Source organism: Solanum stenotomum, chromosome 12, assembly GCF_019186545.1.
Source record: "Solanum stenotomum isolate F172 chromosome 12, ASM1918654v1, whole genome shotgun sequence".
NCBI classification, from domain to species: Eukaryota; Viridiplantae; Streptophyta; class Magnoliopsida; order Solanales; family Solanaceae; genus Solanum; species Solanum stenotomum.
The window spans coordinates 48,983,203-49,000,202 of NC_064293.1; the positions used below are offsets into that span (position 1 = coordinate 48,983,203).

At 31.6% G+C, this 17,000-nt stretch overlaps 2 protein-coding genes across 2 annotated transcripts; both read right to left on the reverse strand.

Moving 5' to 3' along the window:
- Positions 1–118: 118 nt before the first annotated feature.
- LOC125849002 (uncharacterized) lies at positions 119–4,310 on the reverse strand. The gene is made up of 6 exons (XM_049528977.1): positions 4,068–4,310; positions 2,252–2,541; positions 2,025–2,131; positions 1,758–1,890; positions 1,464–1,658; positions 119–720 (listed from the first exon to the last, which is right to left on the reverse strand). The coding sequence occupies exons 2-6, from the start codon at positions 2,525–2,527 to the stop codon at positions 406–408; spliced, it is 1,026 nt and encodes a 341-aa protein (XP_049384934.1). The 5' UTR covers positions 2,528–2,541; positions 4,068–4,310; the 3' UTR covers positions 119–405.
- Positions 4,311–7,829: 3,519 nt separating this feature from the next.
- Positions 7,830–11,591, reverse strand: LOC125847821 (homeobox-leucine zipper protein HAT5). Its single transcript, XM_049527525.1, has 4 exons — positions 11,059–11,591; positions 10,261–10,397; positions 9,528–9,767; positions 7,830–8,358 (listed from the first exon to the last, which is right to left on the reverse strand). Exons 1-4 carry the CDS (start codon positions 11,141–11,143, stop codon positions 7,963–7,965), a joined length of 858 nt encoding a protein of 285 aa, XP_049383482.1. The 5' UTR covers positions 11,144–11,591; the 3' UTR covers positions 7,830–7,962.
- Positions 11,592–17,000: the final 5,409 nt, after the last annotated feature.

A 17,000-nucleotide genomic window follows, 5' to 3' on the forward strand; every position in this document is an offset into this window, starting at 1 on the left:
GTGTAGATGAAATGCAGCAACTCCCGAAACCAATAGATTTAATATAACATGGGAAGAAAGCAACTCCAAAACTAACATAACATGGCAAACAATGCCATTATGAACAACTTCTCTTGACTTCACAATAATGGAATTTACTTTTCAATCATTAGCATACCATGGGAAAAATGAACGAGCACAATTACATGTATACTGCAATGCAAAGCAAGCATTCATGAATTACTTTAAGTATAATGCAAACGTAATCTAAACCATATTTCAAGACACTATAGAACTATAGTTCTATAAATGGTCTAACTGCCTCGCAAACACCTCAAACCTTTCATGGTATATACAGGTATAAGAAACCAAACCAAAAAATGGGGAAGGACAATGGTGAACTATAGCTCGTTGCTTGCACAAATACTATGAAGCTAAAACTATACCCTCCCTAGTGAGATTGGTTACACGAAGAACTGCTTGAGCACTCAAAGGCGAGAGCTTTGATTGACAGAAATGCTCCCAGGAAATTGTTTCTGGGTCTCCACTCACGGAAATTGTTTCTGGGTCTTCACTCACTACTGGTGGGGGGGTAACATTGAGTGTTTTTTCGTAGATATTTTGCAGTTCTAACAACAGTGTACGAGCAGCCTCCCTTGACTCAGGAAGCTGGTCACTGAGCTGGGATGCAGCTATTCGGATCAAGTTCTCAATTCCATATGCTTTGATTCCCTCTACTCCCTGTAAAACAAGCAACTCTGTTAGTAAAGACCAGATTTAGTAGTAAAAAGGAAATTAGGCAAACACCTAAGAAAACAAAAACTAAGAGCAAGATGAAGTTTATTCCTCTTTCACATTTCAGTGATATGATCATACATGAAAAGGCACGAATGTAAGAAAATGTTTCCCGTGCTGAGGGTCCACTAAGATGTAATCTTTCTTGTTTTCATTCAACAAGAACAAATATATACCGCTGAATAATAAACTAACCACCACAAGGGGATTGACTAATGAAATTGGCTAGCTATAGCATTGTGAACAAAACGTATTGGAGAAACCATGTAAAAGTTCCTAATATACTCAAATGACTGACAAATTGTTACCTAGTCATTTCCTTAACCAGAAAAATAATTCTTAAAACACTCTCAAGAAGGGTTTCCTACTAGGGTGGAGTTTAGTATCAAGACATTGTCAATAAAACATAGCCAAGGGAAAGATCTTAACAAATTATTACCTAGTCATTCCCTTAACCGGTAAAGTAATTAGTAAAACACTCTCAAGAAGTGTTTCCTCCTTGAGCTGAGTTTTGTATCAAGATATTGTCAATAAAACATAGCCAAGGGAAAAGATCTTAGTCAGCAAATAGCAAACAAACTGGGTTAACAATGAATTGCAGGAAAAAATTGTAGGAATGAAAATAGTGATAACTAAAATTCACAGGTCAGGGTGCAAAAGGAAGAGATTTTAGAACTTATAACTCTCACCAGACGTGGTACACTTCGAGAAAAGCAGCTTGAAGCTTTTGCTCGAATTCGAGGATTTCTGTGTTTCAGATTTGGTTGCAACTTTGGTAACAACAGTGATGGAGAAACCCATGTTGTCATGGCTATTAGAGCTTTCTCAGCTGCCTCGCATACAAATCGCTTGTCTTGTGAAGATTTCAGAAGAAGTTGTACAAGCTAAGCAAGGAAACAGTCACGTAATGAGCATAAGGACAAGGTAAATTATGAGAAAATATATTGCCAAGGCATTCACAAGTCACAAAAGAGAAAAGTTACCAGTGGATCCATCAAGTCAACTATGCTGTCACAGTATGCTTTGAAAATGTCAGCTGATGCCATAATAGCAGTCTTACAAACAGCACTTCTCGGATTTTTCAAAGATTTCACAACAAGGGAGATCACATTTCCCCTACTCATTTTAAGTAGTAAACATAAGTAAGACCAGACAGAACAAAAGGAGAGCATTCAAAAAGATATGTCTAACCAGCTAGAACATCATGATCAAACATCTTTCAGGTTATATCCTAGGTGACAAAGACTTACAACATATCAACCATTGCTTCTTTGTGAAATAGGGACAGACGCCGAACTTCATTGAGTGCCTCACACACTAAAACCCAGTCCTTGGATTCTAGCCCAGTCAACAGTGTCTACAAATGAAAAAGGAGAGGCAAAGACATTGAAAAGAGACTTTTGTAACCAATATAAAGAACGCAAACAGAGATGCAAAATACTACAATGAAACATCAAACCATATCAGGAATCATTACCTTAAGACTTGTGTCAACATCTTCTACATCATTCAAATTCTCAGATTCTATGTATTCCACCTCTGAATTTCCCACCTCTGCCCCAGTATTCACCTTACCGTCTCCATTAAGGCAAGGTCCAACCAGTAAGGCAGGCTTTTCTCTTTCCTTATCTTTTGAATTTATATCAACGCTCTCAACCCCTATCACCAGAACACCCCCATTACTGGGGATCTCATTGTTCATCCCAGCTTCAGGTAGTGCAATGAGATCTCTAGCAGCTTCCTCAGACATCATATATGGAGTAGATTCTGAAATACCAGCAGTGTAAAGGGTTATTAAGAGCCACATCAGCAATGCACTTAAGAAATCATTTCTCATGGAACAGAAGAGGAGAAATTATCATAATAAACAGATATGTGAACTCCGGAGAAGAGGAGAAAGCAAAATAATAAACAGATATGTGAACTCTGGAGAAGAGGAGAAAGCAACATAATAAACAGATATGTGAACTCCGGAGAAGAGGATAAAGCAACATAATAAACAGATACTATTTTAGAACTAACTTTTGGACCTCAACAATGCTTTCTCATATTTGTGGTCATTCAAGTAACTTATTTCTTTTTCTTCCAAGGTCTCTTCACTAATTTGGCATATCAAGAATTTGTTCTTCTATTGAAATTTTTGTTTACAATAGATGGATATTCTCAATCTCACAAGGCTTAACTGAGAATTGTAAATTTTCATAGTGGAACAATATCCTAGTGACAATACAGCTATTAAGGCTTCTATTCAAGATTTGAAGTTGAAATAAAAACCCATCTACGTTGTCCTGAGGAGATAGTTGAATAGTTTAGGCATAGAAGTATCAACCTGAAGATTCCAGGTTCAAACTAGCAGCTATAACACCTGGAATGAGCTGATTTGCTTTAGTGTAGAAGGTTACCTAGTGGACTAGTCAAGGTACCTAAGCTGGCATGACACCACAATCATCAATAAAAAAAAGAAAGAAAAAGAAAAGACAATATTCCGCAAATTAACTATGGGGACTCACATTATCAAGTAAATGATGTAGCATTAGCTGGAGAAATGGAAAGAGCACACAGTAATCTCATGTCTTTGTGAAGGAAAAAAAGAACAAGTAACATAATGATCTAATGCTTCTGAATGAACAGTCGAATTTCTTATTTGATGAACTTTAACATTGAAGGTTTGACAACATTACTTCACTTTGAATTGGTGGCATTGGGTGTGAAAATCATTCAGCCAGTAAATTAAGTAGAATAGATGTTGCCAATGTACAAATCACGCAACTTCTTACTCAAATCATGCTGAAAAAACCTTACAAGAAGAAGGCAACTAACACTTTAACCTAGAGCGAAACCCTAAGTTAAGGCCAAATGACATAGTTAGCTCATTTTTGTCCATCCAAGTTAGCAACAAAGCACTTTGAATCACTATTCAAACAATGATTAGATACGTCAAACTCCATTAAATTCTTTTTAAATAATCACTAACGGAAAATTTCCTAGTAATAATAATAGTCACGGCAAAGAAATCGCATCTACACTACAGGATCAGAACAATCAACTCCAACAAGCACTAACTACAAGATAAAACAATCCAAAACGTATTAAAGTAGAATAGCCAAGATCTCAGAGAGAAGAACAACCGCAGATCGTAGTTAGCAACTTCTAAGCAAATACAATCAACAAACCTATACAATTGGATTACTCCATCAGCGATTTACAAAAAATGCAATGTTTAGGGGTTTTAGTAATTCGAATGTACAATACTAAACTAATAAATAAACAGAGTAAGCGAAGATTGAGCATACCAGAAAAATGCGGTGAAATGATCGGGTAAAGCAGCAAATCGAAATGATTTTGAACTCTCCTCTTCAGAGACAAGCAGATTTTAACCTACTAAACAATGGAGGATTTGATGTGTATAGTGAGTGAAGAGTAATAGACAGAGAGAGTAGAAAGAGATATTTGTAACCGGCGAGAACAGTAGAATGAGACGGCGCTATTTGACACCAAAATTGGGCCGGCAGCACGGGATATGTACATGTGACCGCGGAGCAGAGGGAGTCCAAGGACATAAATTCGCGATTTTCACGTTGGCGAAATTACCCCTACGTCTTGTCAAAATTACCGACACTCATACTTATTTTGCTTCATTCTAATTGTGTTTTAACTCTTTTTATACCCATTAAAAAGAGAAATAAATCGGACTAAGTGCATGAATACACTCGATTTTACGCGCAGAAGAGAAAAGAAAAATTAAAAAATCAGCTTCCAAGTGTGATATTTTCAACTGTTAATTGTCACGTAATTAAATATTATGCATACTTCTTCAATATTAAAGAGTATAGTTAAAAATATTTTTCAATTTTTAATTTCTTAAAATAACAATTTTTGAGATAATTTTTTGAATTAAAACGATGGTAAAATAATCCCCCTGCTTATGAAAGTTGAGACTTCATTTTGAACTGACCTTTCAACAGAAGAAAAGCAATTTTTGAATTTGGTGCCACATCATTTGAGTAAGGACTGTTTCTCCGCTAATTAATTACGTAGTTGTTAATGTGTTTAACCAAAAATAGGAAAGACTTTAATTAGACAATAATACGCGCATATCATTTACAATTCGAATTTGAATTGTGAAAGAACTAAAAGATCTTGTCAATCACTACCAAAAATAAACTAAAGTGATTACATGATAACCGTTAAATATAGTAAGGAATCAATAATTGGCCGGACTGCCAAAATTATATTTTTTCTTTTGGGTTTGTGTACTTCAACGGCATAATCTTGATAGTTGAGATCCACAAATGATAATTATCTATTTTTATTTTCTGATGTTATAACGGAGTATAATATATAAATTATATACGACATTACTACTTGTACTATTTTTTTCCTGATCCACAAATGTTAATTATATACTTAGCAAATGATTTAAAAGTAATAAATAAGACAACCGTTACAAGTAGGGAATCAAAATTTGGCACATTATTAATAAAATTATCATATTTCTGAACTTGATTGTTGAGATCCACAAACTAATATATATGTACTCTTTTTTTAATGTTGAATGAGATTGAGTCAATTTCTACTGTTGCTTTAAAGACCATTGTTATTTGCAAACTATGTATTGATTTTTTAATAATAATGATTCAACTAATTTGGTGCTGTACATTTGATGATTTCCCTTGTGTTGAACTTTATAAGTTGGAGACTTTATCACCTGACATTAGATAATAATTGCTCTAGTCAATAATTTTGTTGTAAATACCTAAGTAGTTAAAAGTTTTGGAGCAATTATAAATTCATTTTTGTGTGATCTTCAAGCCGTTCGTGAAAGTAGCTACTAATGCTTGCATCATGGTAAATTGTGTACGTCACACCTTTTGATTCAAAACTTCAGCTATTATAGCTTGTTGGCTTATTAATTTTAAATCGATAATACAAATGACATCATATTAAAGATGTGTCTGTTCACAACCTTACAGCCATATTGGACATGAATGATGACCCATCCCATCTGATCTTTTTTCCTTATAATATATATGATGATTTGAGCAAAAAATGTGAGTCAGCACATGGGATGCCTCACTGGCGACTGGCAGCAAATGGTGCATTGAGTTGGTCACTTATCAAATTAAGCCAAGAAAGCACAAACTCTATTGACTATTCCATGTCTAGTCTATACTATATAGGTAGTACGCACATTGTACACACAGTATATATTAGCGTTGCACATGGACACTGCAATAGTTGAGATCAGTTTTGTTCTTTTGTTTTAGGACATTGTGTCCTTGAAAAAAGATAGGGATATTCTTCAATGTCACAACACAAATTGTATTAAGGGCCGTTTGGCCATGCGATATAATATCATGATATGGTATCATGATATGGAATCATGGGATGAAATTGAAGTTTTGTTTGGACATGCGATATAAAATTTTTGTGTTGTATATTTACCCATAAACATAAAAATCTCTTAAGTTGTAAAACTATTAAAATAGCCCCAATTGTTTATTCAATCTTATCAAATAAACAAAAATTTATAAAATTGCTTAATAAATTATTACAAAGTTATTTGTTCTCCACTTAAGTAATCGTTTCATCCAACTTTAATTTAATAAAAAAAAATGAACATAAATTGTAGTGTACTAGTCTTTAATATAATCCTCCCACATAGTACGGACAATTTCCTCACGTTGAACTTGCATTTCTCGATCATGTGACCGAAAATACGAACCAACATTGTTACTTTGATCCATTTGTTGGTCAATATCATCCGCAACTATATTTTCATGCTCATAGATCATAAATATTTCATCACTTTAACAATCGGTTGGTGTGAGTTAAAGTGATAATAAATTTTATGTCGGTGAGAATAATGAATTTTAAAAAGTAATGATGTGATTATAAGTTTTATTTACATATGAAATAAATGGTTAGTAGATATAAATGTAGGGTTGTTTTAACAAAATATAAACTCGTGAATCAATTTTTGTATTAAAATATCTCAAATCATGATATGAAATTACCATATCATGGTTTTTGGAGAATATGGAATCACAGCTCATGATATGGAATCATGAGATGGAATCAGCGTAAAATCGCATGTCCAAATGCTGATTCCATCTCACGATACCATATCGTGATAAGATATCGCATGGCCAAACGCCTACTTACTCTTTTAAGAGCCTTAGATGTTAGTGTTGTCGAAAATAGTGATTATTTCATCTAAAAATTTAACTCGATAAAAAGAACACATATATTTATTTACTCAATTGGCTCTTCAACAAGTACGTAAATGAAGTTTCATTCCAACGACAATGGGGCAGAGGCGGAGTGGATCTACTGTGGTTCATTAAGGAAAAACAAAATGATATGGGCTATAAGGTCTATTTTGTGCTTCTGCTGTACCCATATTTCAATAGTGTCCATCTCTTTCAATTTATTTCAATAGAACGTCTTTTTATGACAATTTCTAATTTCAGTTTTTTGTATGACATTTTTAAGACTATAAAATTAGAAAAGACATATACATTCGCTATCTTTAGTTTAGAAAACACAGAATTTAAAAGTCTTGTTTATTTTTAAAAAATTTGTGTCAAGTCAAAACGAGACAAATAAATTGAAACGGAGAGAATAGTTATTTAATGAGACTATAGTATTATAGCAAAACATTGATTTAGATAGCAGCTGTAGGTAACATGGAAGTGCTGATTCTATATACAAAGCAGTAATTGACGAAACAGTGATCTCTGTTTTTTATATTTGCCCTCGATTAGTAGATTCTAAATATATATATTTTTGTACATATTTCAGAAACTCATCAAAACAAATTCATTATTTGAATAAAATCTATTGAGTTTTGTTGAACCCGTATGTGGGCTACAGCTCCGTCACTGATCGAAACATTGTACTATATTCTACCCTTGAATCCTAACGTTAGACATGTAATCCTTACACATCAATTACTAGCTAGTATATGAACTCCTCTTGTATCGATCAAGCACGTAATTGGAACATGTAGTTTATTTAAATACTAGATGTGAAATATATGAAGAAACATCAAGAATCAGGAGAATAAAAGATGCAAAAGCATACTTATAGATGTTTAAATTGGAAGTTCGAATTACAACACTTATTTCATCATACAAAGCGCGGGCGTAGATAAGAAAAACTGTAATACAATATTCTAAAATTCAATTAAGACCAGAACCATCCAATAGGCTCTTCTCCTTCTTCATGGTGCTGCTCCTCTGTCACAAAGACGTTAGAGAAGTAGCCATGGCAACTGCCATCATCACTACCATCATCTTCCTCTGATTGTAAACCATCCATGGGTGGAGGAACATTGCATCCTCCAGGCCCTGGATACTCCTCATGATCAGTGTGAAAATATGAGTCCCCACTGTCCACCAGCTGTGGACTATGCTCATCTACCACCGCGCTCCCACCACTGCCACTGCTCAACCGGTCCTCAGCCTTCACCTTCACTTGAAGGGTCGCTGTCATAGCATCTACCTCCAAGACATCAGATTTTTCACTTACCCCTGCTCCTCCAACCACTTTCCCCTGCAACTTTTCCATCAATGAAACAACCTGCATTTTTTACCAATTAACAAAATAGTTTCATTAGCTTCTACATATCGATACAATATATATATAAGAACTTGTACACTATCATGTCAGCTAAAAAGATAAATCACATGTAGTAGCGTTTATAAATAGTGGGATTAGTAAACCTCAAACACAAGCCAAGTCAGGTTTACCTACTGTACAATAAGTTATGATAAACTGTATATAAAATTTGATTTGATGGGTCATATAGATGCATGTCTTACCATATACACTAACTCTTGACGTATTATGAAGAGTTGCCTATTGTTATAAATCAACTAAGCGTAATATTGTAAAAAAAAATAAAAATATGTTGTTAATTCAAAGAACTTAACTCTATTATTACATCAGTTTTTAAAAACGAAGGTGCAAAATAAAAGCAAAAGAATAAATTAAAAGTTAGTATACAATCAAATAACAGTAGTGTAACTGATAGTGACACATCCACTATCTATATAGTAAGGTCTTCATCACTACGCATATTTTAAAGGCAAGTTTTCCCAATATATCAAAAGTATATTCGCATTTTTAATTGAAATCCAAGTAATAGAAAAAACATTGAAAGTGGGGGGTTAGAACAGATGCTACTTTATTTATTTGACTTGATGCAAGATGACTCGGAAGGACATTGACAGATATAATTTTCTATTGTAGGTGAGGAAGAATATTGTATGTGAGGTTCCCCACTACTAATATTGATTGCCAGGTGTTACACAGAATATGACCTCAAATTAAAGTCAGATTAAAATTTCTACCAATTACCAACTTCGCCGACAAATTTCGTCAACAAACATGTCTTAATATTTTCTACTATATACTACAAGTTATCATAGACTCTCCTAGCTAGTTTTATTCAATAAGGCATCATATTATTCTATACATATAATATCGTCATTGTAACCGACTCTCTAATGTTAAAGGCGACTTTTTATCAGGATTATATTCAAGAGAACTACGACATAATCATTGATCAAATTGTTGCAAAAGTCAGGTGTTATCCATGATTTGGTAATTCTTCCTTATGGAGTATTGCAAGCTACGGCCTTAAGACATACTACTAATAAAAATGTCAAAAATCGACCTAAAAAACCGATCTTAAGAGGTTGGTACAAAGTACAAATAAAATGATCAAGACTACTATATGGTAATACCTCAGATTTGAGCTTATCGTTATCTTTGCGAATGGAGTCAAAATCAGAGAGAAGAGAGTCATAAGAGGATTTGAGCTGATCATAATCCCTCTCGAGCTGCTTGGTCTTCCACCGGGCACGGCGGTTTTGGAACCACACAGCCACCTGCCTGGGCTGCAGCCCCAGCTTTTTGGCCAGCTGGGTCTTGCGTTCGGGCTCCAGCTTGTTCTCTGTCTCAAAGCTCTTCTCCAACAAGTGCACCTTCATTTACGTACCCAACAACGCAAGACATGCACTTATTGCTCAGCAAGTAATCGGAATCCACAAAATTATAAAAATTTTGCTTAAAGAAAACGCTCGTTGATAAAAAGAAATTCTCTTCTTTTCAAGGTTTAAAGGTCTCGAATAATCATAGACACAATATTGTGAAGAATTTGATGCTATAGTGGTGAATATGTTCCATTACAATTAAAAACAGAAACACTTTAGAGAGAATATTCTTTAATTACTTAATTATAATTGACTAAACAAATCGTTTCACATCTGGTGGCCAATTTTATTTATTTTTTCGGTGAGATTTGAACCAAGATAATTTAACTGGCTTGATAGCTAGCAAGATATATATATATATATATATTAGATATATGTTGCAGTATGTTGAATTGTATAACTACTCCGTCGAACTATTAAAGAAAATGTATTTCGAATGACTTAATTATATTTCGTCTAGATAAAGAAAGAGAAGGATGCTAACCTGCTCAGGAGTGAGACGGCGCTTCTTCTCCGGTGACTGCTCATCGTAGTATTCCTCGTCATATAGATCCTCCGGTGAGCTAAAGAAGGGTCGCCTCTTCGAGGAGTCCTCCATCTTCATCATTGTCGATCTTGGTCCTGTATTAATACAAGTTAAGCGTCAAAACAGAATAGATACAAAAGGCCAGCCTTAGAACTTACATGCAAAGAGGTTGCTACAATTTTATTTTTATTTTTACTGTACCATAGAGACAATCAATCTATAAAAATAATATCCTAAGTGGATTGAATTTTGGCATCACAATCTGATCCATCTGTTCGTTATACCAAAATTCTCTTCATTGGAAGTTTTGCCTATAGTTTACAATGATCTACCGGAGTAACTTTTCTATTCTACAAAATAAATACGTATAAGATCTATGTATTTCTTATCCTCTTCATACTCCTTGGGAAATCTCTTCATACTCGGGAAATCATAAATCATCTATTGCATGTTACCTTCCCTACAAGTTAACCCATTCGCTTCATTTTGTATGATTCGGAATAATTAAGATGGTAAAATTTTTACTAGTGTTTACTTTATTTGTTGTAATTTTGAATAATGAAATTTACATAATTCAAATTGCTCAAATAATACACACTCCATCTTCAATTCAAAAAATTGCTCAAACAATACACACCCTCCATCTTCTATTCAAAAAAATTACGACTTCCAGTCACCAAGAAAATTATCATGAAAGAGAAAAACAATACTAGTAATGTAATACTACTATTTGGAAAATAAATGATTAATCCATACCTCGGAAAACAGGATCTCCGTTGCCAAGGAACAGCATGTTGCCGTGACACGACGACGGGTCGAAAAATATGTGCCCAGATCCCATATTTTCAATGATCTGGAAGATCGCCTATTTACCCACAGAAGATTATTTATATGTTTCCGGCGAAACAGAAAAGAGAAAATAAACTCCAGAACAGAGTTCTTTTTTTAGCAGGGGATGTGTATGAAAAAGAGAGTTGACAAAGTTTTAGAAGAGCATAAGCTTGTGGCGGAAGAAACTAGTACTCCACAGTAATCTAGCAGGAGTTTCCAAAGGACAAATACAAAATCCCATCACGAAATCCACCTTACCCAGTTCAGGGGTTTTTCCCGTTTTCAGATTAAATGGAAGCAGTTAGAATAACTACTTCTTCAGATCGGAGTTTAATTATTTGACCTCCGAACTGGAAAAAAAAAAGTTATAACGGCCGGTGACAGTGAAAATAAGATTCCGGCGAGTGGAGTATTATGTGATTTTGTCTGTATATACGTTGTTTTGTAAGTTTATTTTGCGACTAAAGTTGACGGAGGTGAACGATGGGGATTTTATAGTGAATGGAGGGTATAGAAGAGGGCATTTTGGGTAATATAAAAATGAAGCATGATATTAATGGGGGAGTGACTAACTTGCGCCGTGAGTGTCTGGAAGGGTATAGTTTCTAGAAATATTCAGTGATTGTTTAATGGGGAGAATTAGCATATGTGCCAGATCAGGGAATAGAGTGTGTGTCCCCCAGAGGAGCCATTCCCCGCGGTCGGGAGTTTGTCGGATGGATGGAACGGCTGTATCAGTGTTTCCTCTTCAACTTCCGATTCATTTTTATTATGTGATCGTAATCATTCTTATTTCACCAAATCAAGATTGGGAAAATTACGCGTATATGAAAATATATAATAGTAAATTACGCGTATATGAAAATATATAATAGTAAATTACGCGTATAAATAAATATATAATAGTTAATTAATTAACATAGCTATAGTTTGTCTTAATTATAATTCGCGACCTATTTTTAGTTATAATTAGGTTGCTCAGTTTTTTAATTTTGTATAATTTGCACGTTTGTATAATTCATAATTTGTATAACTGTTTACACTTCTGATGTTTGTAATTGTATCAATTCGTTATTTCGAGTTTATACAAAAATAACTGAATTATACAAATGAAGCCGCGAATTATACAAACCTGCGAATTTATACAAATCCGTAAATTATACAAATGAGATAGCTTAAATTATAGCTACAGCCCATAAATATACAAACTATAACCGTGGAGCATAATTAAATTTATTATAATGATTATTTGAGAAAGTTCCTCATCAAGATTTATACACATGAACATTCAAGTTGGAATTTTGTGAATAATGAATTTAACTGTATGTTAAAAATTCATAAAAAGAAACATTAAAGTCGGTTTTCATTTGAATGTGACAACTCGAGATATAACCGTAAAACGTTCCTAGTTAACTATTATATGAGCCTTAGAGTTGGCTGAGTAAGAATTTATATGTTCAGGAAAAATGTAAGTAGTGAAGATAAAGATATTACGATGGATGTATTAATATTAGGACTTAGGAGAGATAGGATAAAATGGAGTAACGGTTAATTTAAGGGTCTGTTTGAAAAGTCACCTGGTAATTGGAATTAGTATAATTACTAGGGCAGTAATTATCAATCTAGTAATTACACTGACCTGTTTGGTTGTCACAATATAATTACACAGTAATTACACGTGTCATATTTAGATGCCACAGTGTAATTACACATATTTTGTTTGGATGCGCAATTACAATCATAAAATTATATTAAATTTTAAAAATAAAAAATAATTATTTAAAATTTATACTAGACAAATAAGAAACTTTATAAATGATATTAAATTAAATATTTAAGATATATATTATTTTTTGAAAATATATTAATTACTAAACATATGTTCTTAACTAATATTATGAAAAACTAATTGATTTATATTTTTTAAAATTAATATATTCAATTGAATTGATCATAAAAAACTAAAAGTATGAAGTTTCTACGACCATCGTGAAATGCATTTTGATAAAAATATTAATATATAAATAAAATGTCATAAGTTATTAAAACGTTTGACAAAAAGATAATCTATCAAGTCTAATTAAAAAATGACTTGCAATGTGAATTCAATATTACTTAAACAAATGAAACTAGAAATATAACATAAGTTATCAATTTCAAAAAAAAGTTTAAATATAATACTCTTATCACAAATTTCAACATAGGATTTTTTAATTTTTTTTTTTTTTTAAAAACGTAAGTCTATAACCTTACTTAACAATAAATTCTATTTTAATTTAAAAATTAGAATACTAATAAAATTATGCTAATGAGAAAATAAGCATGACATAAAGAAATAAATAATACGAAAAAATTGCATAGAATCACATGAAGTAAGATTGAGAATCAGAAGAAAATGAAACATAATAATAAAAAATTAGATATTTTTAAAATAAAATAAAAAGAACTTAAAATAATAGAAGTAAAAAAAAATAAAACATAAAAATGTAAATATAAATAAAATAAAAAAGAAATTAAAAAGTAATCAACTGGTAAGTACATCGTGTAATTACCAGCAATTCACAATCTATGTCTGTGAATTGGAGAGTGTAATTATCCCCTGCCAATTACATTAATTACTTGCTGATCAAGTAATTATTTATTCAACCAAATAGGACAGACAGTGTAATTACACCCAATTACACCAAATTTAATTACCAGGATGTCTTTCCAAGCAGGCCCTAAATGATGGATAAAATAAGAGAAGTGAGATTGAGATAGCTTTTAAGTTTTTTTTTCCAGTGGAGGTTGCAACGGACGAGTGTAGTAGTGCGTTACAGGTGATCAAATTTTGATGTCTTGGTCGCCTCATATTGCCAACAACCTTTCTAACAGCCCCTTTCGTGGGACCCAGGGAATCAAAAACTCCTTTACGTTTCCCTTAGTGGGGAAATAAAAGGTAGCATCATCATGCAAAATTGGTAATTAATCAAAAAATTATATTTATAAAATACTTTTATTTTTTATCACTTACAAACTGAAGTAAAAAATTATAAAGGATGTAACACTTTTGAGAAAAATAATCTTCACTCAGAACTTAGAAGAGTTTATTCAAACATTATAATTTTAATTTTATATATATAATTCTTGAAGCATTTAGAATCACCAGTTCTTTATTCTATTTTATTTTATATATTTTTAAATAATCATTCTATTAAATACGAAGTAGTTAAGTTTTATTAACTTCATTAAAATCACACACTTCAACTGATTAAAGGTTAAATGTGCATAATCAAATAACACAGAAATTAAAACTGAAATTATGCACTAATAAAGAGACTAAAATCACTATTTCCCCTACAATAATATGTTAAATCTTTTATCATAGTTCACCTAATCTCGTATGTTTTTCGATTTGTTATAACTTGAAATTATCTTAATATTTTTTATGTTTTTTTAAAAGTATACATTAGAATGATTATTTTCAATATATAAATTGATCTCATTTGCTTTTATGTTTGCATTGTTTTTTATTTATTAGCAGCTCGTTCTTCCTCTCTCTTTCGATGGTTACTAATCAAGGTCAAATACGATTACATTTGAAAGGATGAACATGGTCTTTAAGACTATCAATGGTGTCCTAACAACTTTCATATGTTTAAATTTTATTAAATTCAAATTTTGTTATGCACATAATTCTTCAAATATTTAAAATCACCGACCCTTTAATTTATTTTACTTTATATATTTTAAAATAATCATTCTATTAAACAGTTAAGTTTTATTAATTTCTAGGACTAAAACTGCACACTTCAAATCGTTGAAGGCTAAATGTGCCAGTCAAATAACACATAGATTAAAAGTAGAATTTATATAATAATACAGAAATTAAAGTCACTATTTTTCCATTATTGTATTACGAATTAAATTAAATGTCAAGATAATATTACTAAATCCTTCTTCATTATTTACTCAAAAAGACGAATTTAAAGATATTGAAATCAAATTCAATATCCTATAAATTGATTCAAAAAAATCCAAGACTTTGAAAATAAATATAAATTTATCGTTAGAAAATTATTAAAATTACGATGAATTGTACATCTCTGTTCATATTTTGAAAAATTTAGGTTCACATAGTCTTAGAAAAAAAAACAATGTTATGATTGACCACAAAAATTTAGGTTGCTTGGATGGCGGGGTCAGATAGTCAATAAATCCAAAGTGGAAGTATGATATGGATCTTTTTGTTCTTAAATTATTGACAGTCTTATAAACATCTTTTATTGGCATAATATAAAATATGACTCTATGCCTTTCAATTTTGAGTGTGCATAAGTAGACACTTAGATTTGTATAAAATTGAACAAGTAGACACACATGTCTTACATGACATAATACACGTAGGACACAAAATTGTCATCTAGGGTGCCATGTAGGACGTATGTGTCTATTTGCTCAATTTTATACAACTTTAAGTGCCTACTTGTGCACACCCAAAGTTAAAGGTCATAATTGTCAATTGTCGCCAAGTTAAGAATCATGTTTATGTGTTATGCTTATTTGATTAGTTGAGCTTAAATATACCATCGATCTTGTAGTATGATTGAAATACACCCTAAAATTCTTGTCAACTTTATGAGTGTTTTTAACACATCTCCCGACTGTTTATCAAGAGTCACATGATTGTACAAGAGTTTGAGCTCACTTATTATGTCATGTGATAGATTCGGGATATATCTAAATTTAATTAGTCAAATAATTAAAATATTTTTAAAACTATCAACTATTTAAAAAAATAATAATAATTTGCGTCAAGTTCAAAATATTTTCAATACTTCTCTTTGAAAAACTTGTTTCATTCACCAGCAAATTCTTATTATGTCACCTTAAAAGTCGAATTATATAATTGTTAATTAATTTTTTATTTTAATATAAATATTTATAAATTATAACTTTCAAAATATTAAATAATTTAATTTGATATTCTTGATTGGATCAAACCCGGGATCATCGACATGTATTTTGGGATAAAGTTAGATCTTTTAAGGCCCAGGATGGAGGAAGTGACACGTGGTGGGTGGGACATGTCCACATTCCCATGTGTTATCCAGTTGTCATTGTTAGACAGCCGTCCAAGCAATTCCAAAATACACTTCATAAATCTTTTCTGGAATTTGAATTATTAATTGATTTGAACTCCAAATCATTAACTATACTACTCCGTTCACTTTTAGATTATCATTTATTCCTAAAATAAATTTTCATTTATATTGTTACTTTTGACATATGAAAAAAAAGATAATAATTTTTTTTCATATTCTACCTTCAATATTAAATACTTATTTTTTAAATTATTTTTCATGATATTATTTAATAGGGATAATTTTATGAAATGCTTATGTCAATAATTATTTTCATAATGGTGTGTCAAGTCAAAGTGTGACAGTAAAATTGAACTGAGAGAGTATTTGAATTGGTTCCGTCATTTCATATTAATTGTTACACACCTTTTGGAAAAAAATATAAATTAATAAATATTTTGCTAATTTACCACTTAAATTATCTTCTTCTTTTTTTGAAATTTTATAAGTGTGCTTACATTTTTTATAAAAGAGATAATTATATGAGTATAGTGGAAAAAGTTTAATTACTTTATCTTAATTTTGTAAGCTGACAATAGTTCGAGAATTTAGATAACTATTTATAATAAGATGGATAATTAATATAAGATAAAAAAAAGTATTAAATGTGAAAATTTAAATTTCATCAGTTATTCTTAGAGTTTGAACATTAATTTTTTCATATTAAAATTATGAAAGGTTAAACTTCATAAATTATTTTTGATATTTCCCTAAGAAATGATTGAACTCCATGAACTAATAATT